The 19,468-nt window shown below is 41.4% G+C and overlaps 1 protein-coding gene across 2 annotated transcripts in view; it reads left to right on the top strand.

Moving 5' to 3' along the window:
* Mnr (Membrane-bound Notch regulator) overlaps window positions 1-5,000 on the top strand; it is a 105,369-nt gene extending 100,369 nt beyond the window's left edge. The window contains exon 3 of one of the 2 annotated variants that reach the window (XM_064699998.1): window positions 3,565-5,000. In XM_064699998.1, coding sequence (XP_064556068.1) covers window positions 3,565-4,526 — 962 coding nt within the window. In that variant the 3' untranslated portion in view covers window positions 4,527-5,000. Of the gene's footprint in view, window positions 1-375; window positions 3,047-3,564 lie in introns of those variants that run through there. The other variant, XM_064699999.1, reaches the window with a different exon arrangement.
* The last annotated feature ends 14,468 nt before the right edge of the window (window positions 5,001-19,468 follow it).

The following is a 19,468-nucleotide window of genomic DNA, read 5'->3' as shown; positions in this document are numbered from 1 at the left end:
CAGGATCCAGCCTGAATACGGGGCCTGAGAATAATATATTTGCGCCGGCTTCATCGAATCCCACACATAACACCTACACCTATTTTAATCACAATAACAATAATAACAACCAGAACGGTGGGCATCAAAATGGCAACCAGCAGCCGTTGGGCGGCCAGGGTGGCGCACAAAATGGCGGCCAGGGTGGCAACCAAAACGCCGCCAGTGCACAGGGTTCGAATGGGGCCGCGGGTGCCTCGTCCACCGGGATCGATCAGCATTATGTGTTCGGGGCCAAGCATCATATGCCCGTAATACCCAATATGCCAATCTTTCCCTACAATTCGCCCACGCAAGCGCCATCATTTCAACAGTTTCCCCAACCCAATCATCCAGGTAGCGTGCTCAATCCCGGTTATCCCATGCATGGCCTGCAGCCGATGAACCCCTACAATCCATCGTTCGTATTTGGTCAGATCCCGTTCTATTCGGGACCGGCCGGCACTGGTGGACCGCCTGGCGGCGGCGCCGGCATCGGCATGCCCAGCTCCAGCATAGGCATCCTCGGAGGCGGCGGCGGCGGTCTGGCCCCATATGGAAGCAATTATCAGGGCTATCAGACACATCATCAGAATGCGAACATGTACAACAAGCCGCCGCCACAGTACCAGAACCAGAACCAACAGAATCCCTACAATCGCCAGACCCAAGCACATCCTTCGGCAGCGGGGCGACGCGGCAATTCCAGCGCTCCGCTCATCGGTCTACTCGCAGTCCTGGTGTTGCTGCTGGCCAATGGAGGCAGCGACAGTGCCAGCACGTAATAAGATGCAGCAGCTGCTCTCCCTCCACTGATACCCTTCACTCTTGATCCTGCAACACGACGACGACAACGACGACGATCAACCATATGCAAATCCTTTGCTTGCTTGGTTTCTTTCAATTTCCCCCTAATTTTCTTTTATTATTTTCACTGGTTTTTGGGCCCTATATTAAGACACTTAAAGCGGGCTGGTACGAAAGCTACAGCAATAGCAACAGCAATAACAACAACAACACTTGCAACAGCTGCAACATGTTGCCTTTGCTGCGCATTACTGAGAGGCAACACCTATGGAAACAACAACAAAGCGTTAAATAATTGGTTTTAAGTCAAATTTAAGTAAAACCCACAAGCAGGATAATCTTTTGCATATAGACAAAACATAAAACACGCCCACAATATTATTGAAGTTATTTCTTTTCTATACATTCTCAGCTTACAGCACTCCCCGCCCCGGGCGTATACGTAATATTCAAAGAATATTGTGCGTGCGTGGGTGTGTGTGTGTGGGTGTGTGAGTTGATTTGTGTGTTGGTCTTACTTTCAGTTTGTACCCGGTCCATATGTAGCCCTGGCCCTGAAGGCTCGTTGCACTTCTCTCTGTTTTTTGCAGCTCAATTAAATTGGAATTTAATTTGGGGCTTAGAGCCAGTGCTTGCAACAGCCACAGACTTAGCTGCACGTCGGACACACACACACACATGCACTCACACACGCATACACGCACACATACACACACACAACAGTTAATTTAATTTTTGTTGCTACTGCGAATTTTGTGGTAACCATTTCCGGCTTTTATTTAGTTGTTGCAGCTGCGGATGCAATTGTTGCTGTTGCAGTTGCTGTTGATTGAAATAGTTGCAGCCCAGGCACAGTTGTTGTAGATACAGATACGCGTGTCAATCAAAATGCAAAACAAGCTGGTTTAAGGCTGCAAACAAGTAATTACTATTAAAACAAAAAAAACGAAAATTAAAATAAATATAATAACAAAATCCGCTCTAGAAATCAAGAAATTTAGTAACAAAAGCGGTTTACTTAAAGCAGCTAAAAAGTGCACAAAGTACACAGTTTAATGTAATCTTAAAACAATTTTTTTGCAAAAGTCGTATGCAATTATTAAAAATAATAAATGTAAGAGAAAAAGCAAACTTTAAATCAAACGACACTTGAAAACTCGTATGGAGAGAGAGATACCAATAAAATTTGCAAATAATGAAATTAAGAAAAATATGAAAAGATAAAATAACTGCCAGGAAAAAACATTTACGAAAAATAGATATACACATATACTTGAGAATCAATTAAATGCCAAAAGTTTCAATGAAATCTCGTAACAAACTCACGAACAGCAACAACATTTTAACTACTTACAACACATCGGACATCTTGAACAGATGAAACTGCTGCCTGATGCCAGATACAGTCGATAATAATTTTAAATCCTTAAAACATAAAAACTAAATCTCAGCAGGCAGCACTCTTTTTTAATTTCAATTTAAAACAATATCAAAACAAGGGTTCATTTTAATGGATAAGAAAACTGAACAGCAAACTGTTTTCAAAAAATGTGTAAAAAAAACATATACAAATATGTATTTAATTTCAATATTCACCACCTGATCCAATTTTTATTATTATTATTATTATTCAGTTTAATTTTATTTTTACGTATTTTATTATTTTTGTGAAACGAATTTATTTGCAAATAAATCAACTACAAATAGAGCAAATCGAAAGTATATACGTATAAATATAATTACTCCGTCCGAACACGCATTCTGCGCATTGTTGATTTGATTTCTCATTTATTTATTTAAGCACACAGACACACACGCACATTTATTTGAATGGAACTCAACTAAAAAGTCATGTGAACAGTATTAAAGAACTAACTAAAGCATTTGATGAACTATACTTAAACCTAACCCTGGCAAAAAACAAAAAAAAAATAACCTATAAAAATAACCATGTGAAGTGCATGCAAATATTAATTAAATATTGAAGATAAAGGTATTGATATCTATTAGACATAGGGCATTAAGTTAACGAAAGGGTATTCAAGGTATTCAACTATTCCCATTTAAAAACAGGCATATATTACATCTACCTATATTGACCCTCTTGAATAGTTGATAACTTGGCGTTGTACATAGCATTCCCACACTAACGCATAATATACTTATATATATATAAATATATATATAAATATATATATATATATATATATATATATATATATAAATACACATAAATAATTAACTTAACCATACGGCAGAGAAGACTTATAAAAACTAAGCAACAACAAAAAAAATACAAAAAACAAAAAGAAAAACAAATCAAACTCAAAGTTGTGTAGGATTTAAATGTTGCAATAACGATAACGATAATTTGATCGATTGTAGGCATATTCATAATACGCTAATCAAAATGAAACGAGCAACTGTAATGAAACTAAGCTAAGCTAAGTTATTCAAAACAAGCCCAAACCAAAAACCCTCCAATTACTACTCCACCACCCTTCCCCCTCCCCCACCGCCACCGCCACTCATAGGTTTGTTGTGCTTTTATTTCATTTATGTTTAGTTTCATGTTTATGCCATGTTTTGGCCCGTTTTCCTAATGCTTTTTATGTTTCTGTTTCTTTGATTTTTTGTTTTTCATTTTTGTTGTCAATCGCTTTTGTGGCTAACTCTTACTGCTTACTGCCGACGCGCTCTACTGCTGTGCTGCTACTGCGCTGCCTGCCTGGTGAAAAGTGAGCAGCGGCAACACCCACAACTCGTATGCACCGAATGCGCCCAGCGCCCCGCTGCCGGAGGCAGATGGCAACCAGGGTGGCGCTGGAGGCGCAGCTGGTGGCTACAGTGGCGGCGGCGCCGGTGGATATGGTAATGGCTTCTCGGCTGGCGGTCATGGCCTCTATCCCTCGCTTCCTAACAACAACAACAACAATAACAATGGTGGTGCTGGCTACAATCCATACGGCGGCTACAATCCCCAAGGCGGCTACAATCCGCAGGGCGGCTATCAGCCCGCTCCTGGTGGCTATCAGCCAGCTCCAGGTGGCTACCAGCCGGCGCCAGGTGGCTATCAGCCTGTGCCCGGCTATACTCCGCCCGCGCCTGGCTATGACAATGGCGGCGGCGGCGCCGCCCAGAAGCCCAAGGACAAGCAGGGCGGTGGCTTCTTCTCCAACTTCTTCTCCAATCCGGCGGTGAGTCAAGCGGTTTCCGGTATCATTGCAGGCCAAATAGCCAAGCAGCTGCAGGGAGGCGGCGCCAATGGCGGCAATGGTGGTGCCAACGGCGGGGGCAACAACGCTTATCAACCAAGCGGAGGCTATTCGTCCGGCGGCGGCGGCGGCGGTGGTTCATCCGGCGGCTCATCTACTGGCAGCAATCTGCTCGGTGGCCTGCTTGGCTCCGTTCTCTCTGGCGGCGGTGCCAACGGCAACAATGGTGGCGGTGGGGGCGCTAGCAGCTTCCTGGGCAGCCTACTTAGCGGCGGCGGCAGCAGCAACGGCGCTGCCAGCCATGGCAGCGGCGGCGGCGGCGGCAGCGGCCTCAGCGAGATCTTCAACTCCAAGAACTTTGGCGGTCTTTTCAGCGAGAACCCCTCATCCCGTGGGGCCGGTGGCGGCGGCAGCAGTGATGGCTACTCCTCCGGCGGCGCCAAGAGCTACCCCACCCAGCCGCCCGGCAACTACTACGGCAAATGAGGAGCGGGACAAGAAGGTGGAGCTGCATCCACATCAAATAAGTCGGAGTAGAACAATCTTGTAATAGTTTCCACCAATATCCCCCTTTATAACTTTGCTAAACATACTCGTACATAGCATACATATATAATCAAATGGAGGGTTTTCAATGAACTAATAAGAGAACAATACTTACATGCAAAAACTAAAGCAAATACAAAAACAAATACAAAAACAAATACATAAAGAAATGCAAATACAAATTCAAATACAAATACATATACATGTACTCATACGTTGATTCTGAATAACATAATACTAATAATACGGAAATCAAATACAGTTCATATTAAACATAAACTAAGTATAATAAACAAGAATCAAAATTCAAGCAAATTGTGAAAAACAGAAACAGAAACAAACAACCCGCAACAAAACAGAAACTCGATTTATTTGTAAATAGAAACTCGTAAGAATTGAAAGCCAGACCACAAATTGCTTTTTCATTTTTGGCATGGGATTAATTAAGATGTCTTTGGTAAGTAATGGCAGTAGAAATGAAAAAACCACTCTATAATATGGTATAACTCCATTATATAGCTTTACAAAAAAAAACCCATCCCATGGCTAAAGCTTACGTGGGTCGACAGAGAGCTCTAATACGACTAAATGGGGAAAACGTTGGTCAAAGTTTGTACGAAAAAAATCAACAACAACGCAGCAATACATAAGCCTGTTAGCGCGTCGGACTAACAAGCGAGTAGTCGCCGGCTCAAATTCAGCTGCAATTATCAATTTTTCATATTTATTCATTTTATTTTTTATTATTCACGACTATTTTTTTTACCCTATATTTAAAATACCCTTGTAGAATAGATGTTGATCCCGATGTTGGTAAGATTTGGATCATATGAAAGGAGCTGAGTGAAACTAATAAACGCCGAGCTTGGACAAGATATCTTTATAAACAACAATGTGTTATATACATATATAGCTTACCATTTCACCGATAATTATCCCAGTTGTCCGATCCAGCCAGTTACGGAACTGAAACATGAACCTATGCAAACTTTCATGACAATAGCCTTAAAAAAAAGCGTACAGACATGTCGTTACATATTTCAGGACAATTTTACAATTCTTCAAGGGCATAAATATGCATCAGAGTGAGCATAAATATAATTTTTTGTTGGGTATGGAGGGAGATATTCAAAAAGAGAAATATTCTGGATATGTGCATACTCTGAGAGAGTCTTCAAGAAAGTGGGGCAAGGTATTGACAAACTAGATCTGTACGGACATAAAGGAGAGGCTCTCATAAGTGCTAAGATCGACGCGTTCATACATACGGACAGACAGACGGACGATCAAACAGACGGACATTTCTACATCGACTCGGCTGTTTATGCTGAGCAAGAATATATACGGCAAATGGGTTCGGAGAGGTCTCCTTCTGCCTGTTACATACATTTGCACAAAACCAGCTAACCCTGTTTTCAGCCGTTTTCAACGGGTTCAGGCTATAAAATCAAATAAATATATAATGGCTGAATGGGTTTTTACAATAAAAATTGTTTTCAAATAAAAACGAATAGCTCTATTTATGTTGTATTTCAATCGACAAATTCGACTCAGCTAACTAAATAAAACTGTGAATCATTTCAGACTATTTGATATAAATGTCACGATGCATGAGCTGTTTACGAAACATAATTTCTTTGTACATAAATTGTTAACAAGCTTTCAAGTGTTCGAATTTCAATTCTTATTTCGTTTTTTGCAAGTGTGACGTGTGAATAAATGCAGTAAATAATAGCAAAGATTTTTTTTTTGTCTTGATTGATTTGTCAACTACAATGCTGTCATATATATTCTTTGGCAGACGACGATTAGTCGCCTTATTAGCGAGGTGTGCTAAGCATCTAAGCATCGGCTCACTGAGCACAAAGTTTGGGGATCGAATCCCCTTGAATAATCGCAGCTTTTTATCTGGTTGAAGTTTGTGCCAATTCAACAAACAATTTAAGTTACCACTTGCATTTTGAACACAGTTCATTTGATTAAGCAAGGCGGTGCCTGACAATATTTCGATTTTATTTATATCACACTTAGATAAACTACTTGCGGGTATTGCCCGTCCTTGCCCGTGGTACGTTCTTTGCTAATCATTTTAGATATTACCTTTCCATTAAGTATACGCCCGTAGAAAATAGAATTCTACCCAGCTTGATCAAGCTCCACTTCTATATAAAAATATGTTTTTAGTGCATGGAAGTCCATGTTTGTCTTGTGGTGACAATCTTGAAGCTGAAGAATAATTGTTCGTTTATTAGAACTTTGACCCGCATGACAATTTGTTTATAGGCTTATAGCCATGACTCTTATGTCGTGCCATATCCGCATACGGTACGATACGTATACGAAGAGATTGCCAGCCCTTAGAGTTCATCAGTCGGCAAATAAGTATTAACAAGCGAAAATTCCACTCACAACTCTTATCAAGTGGCAGATTAAATTGTTTTTGCTGTTCCCAGTCGACAAACGTGTGAGGCAAGTGAGATCCTCTTGAGTGCATCCGATCTGAGGCAACTACAGCGAACTGCATAGAGAATCAAGCAGCCGAGCCGCCTTTTGTTGTGGCTCAGTGCCAGTGACTGGATGTGGGCAACATTGTTGCTCCCTGCAGCACCCCCCACCCAACGCTTTTGAGGTCATACAATATATTATACGCACGCTAAGATCCTCTCTCCTCAGGAGCTGTGCAGCGGCAACGAGATGGCCATTTGGCTTTGGTTAACCGACAACCATTTTGTAATTTATTTAAGTAATAAAATAAATATACGAGTATGTACATTGCGCCGGCAGGAGCACCTGCTCGGAGTGCCCCAGGAGGTGCAGCTACCAGGGGAGCGGGCTGACGCTGAGGAGCGGCGGGGAGGCGACACACACATATGTATGCGGTTGTGCCAGAGCCAACGACTGCACATTAAGTGCGAGAACTGCCGCTGTCAGTGTTAGGTAATGCAACAACGTTGTTGTTGCCCCTGCTGCTGCTGCTGCTGATGTGGCAGTTGTTGTTGTTGGCAGCGAAAGTGCGCTTGAAGTGCACGAAGCACCTACTTGGCCAAAGTGAATTTAGTGTCAAGTGCAGGAAAATGTGAAAAGCAGCTACGAGTTAGTTTTTCATATTTAAGCAGCACTCGAGCGACAACAACAACAACGACAACAACAAAAACAACAACAATGTTGACGTTGACGGTGGCGACGGTTGCACCAACCTTTTACCTTCGAACTTTCCATTGCCGCCAGAGCCACATCTACATAGACACCACGCAGCCACATGGATGATGTTGTTGTTGGCACTTGGGCGCGTGGTGCGGGTAGCGGCAGGGGGAGGGTTTGCCTCCTCGATGGAAAAACAATGACGTGCCACATTTAGAAGCTAAAGCTAAGGCGAAAGCTAGAGCTGAAGCCGTGGCCGAGGCGCGTGTTCCTCCTCCTGCCCAGCGTCGAATGTCGTTGACTTTTCAAGTCGCATTAGGCAAATGGGCGTCGTACAGGTGGGTGTGGAGGGGGGAGAAGTAGGGGGTGTTCGACTTGAAGAGGCAGCTTGGAATGATTGGAACGAGGTGCGCATATAAATACATGTAAGAGGCTTTCAGCTTATTGTTTGGCACAGTCGCTGTCGCATTTTATGATTGCACACACCCGAACCCAAGCCTGAACCCCAACCCCGAGTTCAGCCCCTCGCCTAAACAACCAGCCACTGGCTGTTACAGAGCCCATCGGCTTTATTTTATTGGTATTACGCGTACTTGTCGTTGTCCCAGGTCGACAACAGACTCGCTCTCCGCCCCCACTTCCGTTCTCGCTCCCGTTTCCGCCTCTTGTGGCAGCCTATTAATTTTTATGAGCGCGGCGATTTTTATAAACAGCTGCAGGCGAAGTAGCAGCACCAGCAGCAGCAGCCTGGAGCAAGTTGATCAGCTTTTATGTACATTTCTGGCTGCTCCAATCCAATTACATGCCATAATCAACCAGACACGTGCTTGTCTTTTACGAGTCCAATGTCCAAAAACGCGAACAGGATGCCAAAGGGCATCCGACTGGGAGGCAAGGCTCTGGCAAATGTGCCATTTGGACATTCAGTTAACAATTTTGATTGCAATTAGTTTTCGTATGTTATAACACTCGCCAAATTTAATCTTAAATAAATAATAAGCAGCCAAAATATATGTAATTGCAAATCAATTATATTTATGGTAAACACTTGAAAATGCCTAGAAAAGTAAAAATTCTACAGCCTGAGCCAGAGATGGTCCTAGCTAGTAGCCCGCATAAACAACTCGATTGCTCAAGCAATAATATTAAATTAAATAACTTAAAACTATATTTGAGACGGGAAAAACAGAAAACTTAAATTGTGCGCGCCCCAATATATGGCGCATCTGAGCACGCGTCTCTGCGAAAGATAATAGATTAATGTAAGAAGAAGGATATATAATTATTAAATATATTAACAATATTAAATATTACAAAATACGCACATGATTGGCAAATGCATTATTCGTATACAGTTTAAGACTGCCAAACTACTAATAAACAATAAAATAGTATTGTTTTAAGAACTGAACTGTCGGTCGCTTGTTTGCACTTACAATAATTGTATCACCTACTAAAAACTAATAATCAAGTGGGAGTGCTGTGCCCCTACTATGTAGCATAGCTATCTGCAAAGCGATATTGTTTATAGCCCTGATGTTGCGGCAATTTTTCCTGGAAAGCATCCCCAAACGTTATGTGAACTTATGACAGGTAAACATGGCAAATTGTCAAAAGAGCGGATTAAGTGTCAACCCTTCAAAAACTGAACAAACTCTGTGCAATAAGCAATATAAAAAATAACGCCAGTCTTTATTCTTTTGTTAAAACCATCAATTACTAGAAAATTAATCTCAATGAGGTTGCTGGATACAGATCTACGCTTCACGAACTCACGAACTGGGATGGTAAAGGACAGAGCAAAGGCTTAAGGAATAGCGGATTATTTGGAAATACCTCTAAGGCATTCGACATCAGATTCACCCCCTTTTTTATGGAGATGAATAATAAACGATTCCTTCCAAGATAAGTTTACAAAGTGCTGCAGACACTTCTCCACCAGGGCCCGGCTGCTGATTATGTTAAGGTCGTTGATTAGCATGGATTTAAAATGCGGTTCGACATAATTTACTAATGTAGATAAGTCTCATTTTTATTATTCCTATAGATGAAGGAATCGGTAATTCGAAAAAACTCTGCGAACAAGTCAACAATGCCTGGATCAGTACTCGCAATCTCATCTGTCAACTTTATCGAATATGGCAAAATGGATATTTTGCATTTAGAAAACTAATGCCAACAATGGCGAAGTTAATCCTTATAGCAATTGGAATCTTGCGTATACAGGAGTATTCTGGCAACTGCATAGCGGGAGAAATCAGAAGGCTCTCTTGATTTCTGACATTATTTACATCACTTTGAACTCTCAATTTTTAAATCCTACTAGTTCCTATGAGTACCAGGGAGCCGTAACAGACCTCACTGGATACTCAGACCTCAGTGGAACGCAAATATCAAATAGCGAGTATAGGCTATTCAAAAAGCATTTAATGGCGAGATCAATGTCTGTTCAACTGTACAGTTGGGATCAGTCGACTTGTAGAACAGTATCATCGAGTTACTAAAAATGAGCCATAAATTTAAAATAGGATGAAGAGTCTTCAGGACGAGAAAGCAGTTCAATCCAGTGCACAACGCTGTTGAACGAATCCAACTCAAAGATCAAATCAAGAGATCTGCTTCTTGATATACGCAACAGAAGGACAACTCATGTAGACCGGAAGATTGAAGTCACCAAGAACGACCAAGAGGTCAACCTCCGAAATTATCGATGAGATGGATTTAATAATAAAGATGGCTTAGCTAAACAGACCCGATAAGAAGTGGGTATTATGTGGAATATGAAATAAAAAATCAAAAACTATCAAATGACACTTTTACACCTACTAGCTCGATCTCCCATATGGGAAAAAACAGAGTTACAGCTACTACTTTTCCGACACGGGAAGCTCGACCAAATATGTAACTGATGCATTAGAATGGAAATACTGAAGAATCTGAGCGGTCCGGCTCTAACCAAGTCTCAGTAAAAGCGGTATATCTAAGCCAATAGAGAAAGGTAAGACAGTTTTACGCTAACATGGGCAAGCACAAGAGATGTAGTAAGTTTCTTGACGCTGCAACTAATGTTGAGGCGCCATTAGACGGAGGTGGTAATAAAATCGGAGTCCGATTTATCTTCCTCGCTTTGTGTTCTTTTACTAAGAACTGCATTGACATCGTGTTCCTAGCAGACCTTGCAGCTACAGGAGTATCAAAAGAGATGGGCTGCTGTGTAATCGGAATTGCAGACAGCAGATTTGCAGTCGGAGGCTTTCACGAGTAGCCTTGGAGACACCCAACAGTTTTAGGCTTTTGAATTGAGGGTCGAGGTCAGTGAGCATACATTAGATCCTGATGGTGTGCCGTATTAGAACCCACATTTTGCTTTCAACCTCCAACAAGTGTCGTGCAAGCCATTAAGTAGGAGTTCCTCCATACAATTAGAAATTCGTAGAGTTAAAACAACACCAACAACAAACAACATAAAGAAGATAAAGCATAGGTTGAAAAGGTCACGAGTGCGCGAGATTGAGGTCTATTTATATATCATCGCTTGCGGACGAGAGCTTATGCCCAAGAGCTGATTAGCCACAGACACGATTAAGAGATCTAGAGATTGTGCCAAGCTCCCAAATCTCTCATGTGAAGACCCAACAGTTCGCAATTAGTCTTATCTGGGTGGCAGTGTACCGAGCCATTGCAGAAAGCTGCTTTTCTGACGAGCCGGCTGGACAAGAAATTACTGCGTCCCTCCAGCAGGGAGCAGAGGTGTTATTATGTACCTGTGCCCACCTGAAGGCTCCTCATACGGATACAAATTCAGCAGGGAAGTCTTAACAGAGGCAGGTGCATTACTTCACTTTGAGCTCTTAAAGGGCACAGACTGACAGACTTACACGCAGCCAGGCTTGCCGCACCTTACAGGACTTTTGTACAAGCTTTAGGAATGAAGAGCAAGAGGAAACGGCAAAGCACCTTTCTGTTCCTGCTTCCCACACTTACGAGAAATCACAGAACTATCTACAGTTATCTACCTCGGATAGTTAATTGTATAACAGTATCTAGATGAAACCAATAGCAAGGAGAAGGAACATAGATCCGTCAGTATCACAATGAGCCCAATGGGCCTAAGTGAGTCAGATCAACCTAATCCAATCAACCTAATCCAACCTAGGGCTACATAAGCTGTTGCTTAGTAAAAAGCCGCTCGCTCAAGTAAAATTCTAGTCAGTACCATTCATAAGAGCTACTTCACGGAACGCTTAGAAGAAGTAAAAGTTTTAGAAGCAGTATCAGTAGTAACATACTAATAAGTAGTGGAAGTATTAGTAGCAGCATTGGTAATTGAATTATAAACACTTATTATGAGTGTTAATACTGGTAGTGTTAGTATGAGTAGTAGTACTAGTAGTAGCAGTAGCAGTAGTAGTAGTAGTAGTAGTAGTAGTAGTATTAGTAGTAGTAGTAGTAGTAGTACTAGTAGTAGTAGTAGTATAAGTTGTAGTAGTAGTTTTAGTAGTAGTAGTAGTAGTAGTAGTAGTAGTAGTAGTAGTTTTAGTAGTAGTAGTAGTAGTAGTAGTAGTAGAAGTAGTAGTAGTAGTAGTATTAATAGTAGTAGTAGTAGTAGTAGTAGTAGTAGTAGTAGTAGTATTAATAGTAGTAGTAGTAGTAGTAGTATAAGTTGTAGTACTAGTTATACTAGTAGTAGTACTAGTAGTAGTAGTAGTAGTAGTAGTAGTAGTAGTAGTAGTACTAGTAGTAGTAGTAGTAGTACTAGTAGTAGTAGTAGTAGTAGTAGTAGTAGTATAAGTTGTAGTAGTAGTTTTAGTAGTAGTAGTAGTAGTAGTATAAGTAGTTTTAGTAGTAGTAGTAGTAGTAGTATAAGTAGTTTTAGTAGTAGTAGTAGTACTGTTGGATGTAGTATTTGAAGTGGTAGCAGTACTTTTAGAAGTATTAGTAGTAGTTTTACTAGAAATAGTAGTAGCTTTGGTGGTAGCATTATTAAAAGCATTAGTAATAGTAGTACTAGAGGTCACATTTGTTATAGTTATAGCAATAGTAGTAGTTTTAGTAGGTGTAGTATAAGGAGTTATAGGAGTAGTGTTGGTAGTAGCACTAGTAGTAGCATTATTATTATTGTAAATAGTAGTAGAAGTAGCATCAGCAGTAGTAATGCACTTTATTCTTCTGTTGCTTTGTTTGATTTGCATTTTTAATATCTCGATGCTTGTTTGGGCTAAGCTCCACATATTTGCTTCGACTATCTGACAGTTGGAGAATAGAGCTTGGCTTTGCGTGTCAAACAATTCCAGTTTGGACAACAGAAACAGCAAGACGAATAACAACAACAACAACAACCACACAAACGAGTACATGAGTATGTGTGTTGCGTTTACTGTTGTTATTGCCGCTGGGCAATAAAAGCGTTACAACTTAATTAATTAAGTGCAAATGATAAAAATGACCAAGCGGCACGAACTATTCGGACCAACAGTAACAACTACAGTAACAACGAGAACAACAAGAACAACAAAAACAATAACAACAAGTTAAGCAACAACAAAAGAAAAAACTAATTAAGTTTTATGTGCAATTTTCGTGGCTGAAAAGTTTCGCCCCTGTATTTGCGGTGATTGCGGCGCCTGCGTGTGTGTGTGTGTGTGTGTGTATGCGTGTGTGTGTGCAAATCTGTGCACTGACATTTGCGGCGATTAATGAACGTTGGCAACGCAGAATATCTTTAATGTGCGCCCATTAAGTAGCACCAGTAGGCGATATACAACAAGTCAACTAAGCCAGACGGGGTTCGAAAAAAAACTATTGCCTACTTATGTGGGCCGAATGCCAAAATTAGTTGCCATGGCCAAAAGGGCAGTGGCCAGTGGCCAGCGCATATGTCGCTGTCGCTTGTTAACATGCGTTTGGCGCGTGAGCCAAATAAATCAAGGCCAATAGACAAAGCTCCCCCCCCTGCAAACTACCCATCCTGCTGCACCCGCAGCGCCATTAGGACGGCAGTAACAACTACAACTACAGCTCGAATTGCGGCAACAGGAACAGCGACCACTAGTGTGTTTTGGTCAGAATAAAGAGATGCCGCATAACATTTACAAAATTTGCACAACAAACTGCATTTCTTTCCCCCTGACAGCCACTGCACTTGCCGCCCTTGCACAGATTTCGGCTGCCGCTGCAAGTAAATTTATTTGAATGCCACCGATACGTGGAAGGAGCAACAGCAACTGCAACGGCAGCTTCCGCGCCGCGGGCATCGCATTTTAATCCCAGTTGTCGCTGATGCTGCAGCTGAGAAGTTGCTGCGAATTCTTTTTGACCCACGCAATTCATCCAGGCGACAAAATAAGCGCAGCGATTCGCCTGCGCTTCTGTGTACAATTGTGATTATCAGCTTTTCGGTAATAATAATAAACAAGGTAAGAAGAAATACTTTTGCTACTATTAAGATCAAAAACTAAGTAGCGAGAGCGGAAAATCCAAAACAGTAAAGCAGAGTTTGTAGTTGTTCCGTCGTGTATATAAGAGACAGCTAAAATAATGCCAAAACATTCTGAGCACGCCTGCTTCCGCTCTTATAAGGCCCAAAAATGGGTATTATCCAAAGCCACAGCTTAAACATAACTGCTTCAGACTCACTCCGAATAGAGTATTGCGCAGTCGATTGAGTCCGACTGCAACTTTATTTATCTGCTTATAGGAGTATTAAAATTTCGTCATGTAATACGTAGCGCATAGAAGAAAACATCTCCGACCCCATAAAGTAAACATATTCCTAATCAGTATAAACAGCTGAATTGATATAGCCACGCCCTTCTGTCCGTTGTCCGTCTCTCTGCATCTGTGCAAACTAATCTCTTAGTCTTAAGGCTATTGTCATGAAACCGCGCATTCGTCCGACTTTCTGTTGCAGGCAGTATACATTTATATCGGAACCGTCAGAATCGTCTGCATTTATCATGCATCTTTATAGGAAGAATCGGACGAGAAATGTGTTGTAAGGAAAGCAAATCTTCATCAAACTCAGCTGTTAAGATATAAATCTTCTTCAAAACCAAACTGAAAATATGTTTAAGTTAATTTTCTATCTTCTTCAGCTTGGAAATTTTGAACATATCAGTTTGATAATCGAAAGTAAAAAACAACTTCTATCAGTTATAATCCTTGTCCTAGCCAAATTGTTTCATCCATGTAATTTAAACCCGTAGGAAAAATAAAATTTACCCATACTACCTCATTTGCAACCAGATATGTGTATTTTTGCAATCGCTGCATCGCTTTCCATACAGAACGTAACAAAAACTAGTTTAAAGCCGATCTAACGAAATTAAAAAAATTAGAGCTCCCAGTTTCCGCTTCTTCTCCTTTGAGCTCACCAATCAGTCGGTTGAATTTTAAGTCCCGAAAAACAGTTGTAGTTCTATAGTTTTTTACAATTCTTTTTTTCCAGCTTGGCATCAGATCTAAAGACATTAAATTTTAAATATGTTTAGTTCCACAGTTCCTCCAAACTTTTCCAAAATCAATATATATTGTTTTCGATTGATTTAATATTTCTTAAGGATCATTGCCTCGTAGTGTGCAAACAGCATATTTTTCTTCTCAGCTACCCGGCCTCTTCCCAAAATATGGCTATACGAAACGGCCGAAGTTAAGAGAGAGACGGGCATTTGGATCGTGCGGCGAATCAATGGTAATATTCTTTCTTTTTTATTAATCATTCGTAATTTGAGTTGGAAAGTGTTACAAAAGTCTTTAGATTCATTTGGAGCATTGAAATCCCACATTGAAGAATTTCACAGCTCAAGCTGGAAGTTTGCAACAGTTAAAACGAGAAATTCCAACAAGTTCGCATTGTGGCCTTTTGTAAGGTGTGCGGCGTGCGTAAGACCGTATGTGTGTGTGTGAGTAAATGATTATGTGTGTGTTTGTGTGCTAGGTCCGTGTGTGCGCATCTTGAGGAGAAAAACTTTTAACTTTAGTACACAACTTACCTCAACTTCTGCTGTTGTAAAAATTTGTCAAGTTCGGGCTCGTTGCTTGTGACTTCGTCCTGCGTCCTGCGTTCCGCGTCCTGCGTCAGGCGACCTGCGACCTGCGCCCCTCTGTCTCGAGTGGTTCAATTTCAGAGTCGGCTATGCTGAAACTTTCTGTTGCAGTTGCAACAAAGTTCGTTGCCGTAATTGATGCACTCAAAGGCGGCGGCATGCAAAAGGATCAAGGCGACAGCCGAAACTTTGTGTCCAGTCGGAGACGCACGTTTTGCAGGTGATAAATTTCGAATAGACATTTTAATTGATTTTAGGTTTAGTTATAATATTAAATGCTACACGCCCAAACACACATCGCCTGTACCCACTCCACCCGTCTCCTAACCGAACATTCGAATCGTGACAAAATTGCGATATGTGAGGTTTCAATTAAAAATTTAGGTTTTCCACGGGGGCGGGAACGAACTTTTGATGTCATTGTTGCCAAAAAGGAGCAGTAGCAGCAGCAGCAGCAGCAGCAGGCTCAAGGAGCGTGTTGTGGTATTGCCACAGCACACAGGAAAGAGAGAAAAACGGCAGCAGGGGAAGTACATGACATGGCAGTGTGTGGAACGGAGGCTGCAACTCAAATACCCAAATTCGAAAAGACAAACGCCAGACGACAAATGGGCAAGCGGACGACACCAGACACAGTAGGGGTTGGAGGGGATGGCGCATGAATAAATTTCCAAGCAGTTGAAATGTTGAACCGAGCGAGTTTTGCTTTGTTTTGGCGCCTCAGCTTATGCAACATAAAATGATCAGGACATGAGAAGCAGGCAGCAGGCCTCCTCAGCAGTTGCAACAGTCGGTGCTGCATGCGGTTTGCGGTGGCATTTTACTTGCTGCATAGTTTGCCGGCAAGCGGACGACTTGCGCTTGAGTTCGAGTTTGAGTTCGAGTTTTGTTTGGGCGTACGCTCAACTTGCGCTACAAAACCCACAAAAATAAAGGAAAGACGACGACGACAAAGTATGCCAACAATGCATAACTTTTAGCAGCTCCCAACTCTCTCTGTCAGTGTGTGTGTGTATGTGCGAAAAATTAGAACCGCAAATCATTTTGAAAACAATGCATATGCCATGTCATATATGAGGCAGGCAAATGGCTGAAGACATGCGTTCCGGCCACTTCCACTCCCACTCCCAGCCCTCAGCGCTTTGCTATCGCCAACTCAGTCTCAGTTCTGAAGCGCTCAAAATGATTTTTGAAGCTGCAATTTAAATTGCAAGCCGAGGCTGCAAATCCAACACACGTTTTCCAATAACTTGCCTTAAGGACTGGCTCGTGAGCCTGGTTTTCCACATCTGTGCACGCGGGCTTGGCTTCTCACCTCTTGGCTCGTGAACTTTTTTTTCTATATATTTATTAATTGAACTTCATTACTTTTTCAAAGTAAGATACTGAAAATGAGCTAATCTTTAAATATAGTTATCAAATTACAAAAAATTCCTTGAACCCTTTTTTGACAATAAGGTTAATAACATTTTGAGCTCAACACGATTTGGTGATATGCTCAAAATGCACGAATTCGATTTCAATAATTGATACAACTGGGATGGTCACATAATAAAGCTTAAACAGTCATTCGAAATAAATTTGAGCCTTATTAAATGCCTTTCCATTTTCAAAAGCATCATTTAATCTAGGAAGATGTTAAAGATTAGCTCCATTCTATATCGTTCCATTACACCCGACAAAACTGTTGGCTCCACTTAATCTTACCTCTTCTGTTGGCCTCTTTAATGCTAATGCTCTTTACAAGAGCCTCAACCTCAACCGCTGTCGCTTACCAAAAATTCTTGAAATTACATTCACCGATACAGACGGTTCAAAGACTCCTCATCCACATCATTCGGTATCACAACAACGGATAACATTTGAAAAATAGCAATTTACCACGCAATAAAACACGTACAATTCAAACATAAAAAATATATGCAGAGCCACTTTCAATATATAAATCCTTGTTAAGACCAACATGCAGTTGGCGAATTTCTGTTAGTAAACTCACATTGTATTAATATATTATGGGCACTCGGACACTGTGGCAGACAAAGGAGCTAATGACGCAGCACTTTTTCCACTTGTTTACCAAAAACAGCAATACCTAGAAATTACGACGATAAAGAGTCCAAATTAGCCTAAGATTTTAACATCGATCCACCTAAATATACTCACAAAACAAAAAGCTTAATTGATATGCTCAGCTAAAATTGTACTCTAATTTACCCGGGTCTACTCGGTTTTACATGTAACACAAGTAAACATCTTTTTGACAGCTCTTCATCTGCTCAAGGCGATAATATTGAGCTTATTTCCAAATCTCTTCCCAACGCTGCCCCAACAAACCACTCAAGTGAAGAAATTGACATATATTCCACACATTTGTCACTTAATATAAGACTTTTATCAACACAAACAATTAACATTATTGTAACCATAATTGTGGATTTAAGTACAAGACATATTACACTCACACTTTTATATCATTGAAGCACACAACGAGCTTAAGACCTAGCCCAATTAAATTTCAGCCTATGCTATAGTCGGTTAAGGTACATAAGCTACGTATAGATAAATAATATATAAAAATACGCTGTTTGGATATTAAGCGATATACATACATATATTCAACATTAAAGGCTAAGAAGAAAGCCTTTCTTTTTGCCGCGATTGCAGCTGTTGTTGATTTAATTGAACGACTTCCATGGAATTTATATGCGTTCAGATTCACAGTTTTCGATCGTTTAATATGGCTTAATTGTATACCCTGTTGATAGGCTCTTGTGTCTTGTGTCGCTGTACTATTAATTAAGACATTTACATTTCGAAATTTCTATCTTAATCAATACTGGTATCGATGTCGCCCACCCACTGTCTTCCCTACGTGTCACTGACTTCTGAATTCGGGGTGTTCATAATTCGTATTTACTCGCTGTGTATAACGAGTAGCCTTTCACCCCTGCATTATGTATATATACAAATATGGCACATTCAAGCATGCATATGTATGTAAATAATGGCTCAGTAACACGGCCCCGCGCATGCCACACGGCACATTCACCATTCAGCATGCCCCATCCCCCATGCCGTCTCGTTGCCTTGTTTGCAATTTAATATTCATTTTGAAAAGCCCATTTACATTTGCGCTTTTGTGGCACCTTGGCGTGTGCTTCACCCTTTTTTCCGCACTCGCAGTGAGTGCTACGACCGGCAACGGCTGTGGCAGCAGCAACGTCGCCGAGCCTCGGACGCGCAACACGGCGTATGCGTAATCTAAGCAAAGCCTCTTGCTTTTGTTGAACTTAATTCAACCGCAAGGCAACCAACGACCGACAACCTACAACCTACAACCGGCAAACGGCTACCGGCTGCAGTTCATTCTACAAGTCCAAGCCGAAGCAGGGGAATTTCAGAGTGTCCAACACATCCCACTTTCCACCCCCTGCATGGTGGCCAAAATGTGCAGCTGTTGATTTATAGACACAATGACGTCCGTGCCTGAATTCGAGTGAAAGACATCATCAAAGCTGTTCAGACTGTGCCGACTGACGACTGGTAGCCGAGGACTGGCAACTGGCAACCGGCAAATGGCGACCGTCGCCTGATGCGCCACGAGCAGCTGCTGTTGCAGCAGCACAACTCCACCCAGCCTTATCCGAGCCTCTTTCGTTTGCACTTGGCTGACATTCGTCGTCAATGAAGCTGCAA

The sequence above is a fragment of the Drosophila montana genome, unplaced genomic scaffold, assembly GCF_035044405.1.
Source record: "Drosophila montana isolate Dmon_TW-CO22-7 unplaced genomic scaffold, ASM3504440v1 contig_1624_1, whole genome shotgun sequence".
Classification (NCBI taxonomy): Eukaryota; Metazoa; Arthropoda; class Insecta; order Diptera; family Drosophilidae; genus Drosophila; species Drosophila montana.
This window is presented reverse-complemented; position numbering and strand designations above follow the sequence as displayed.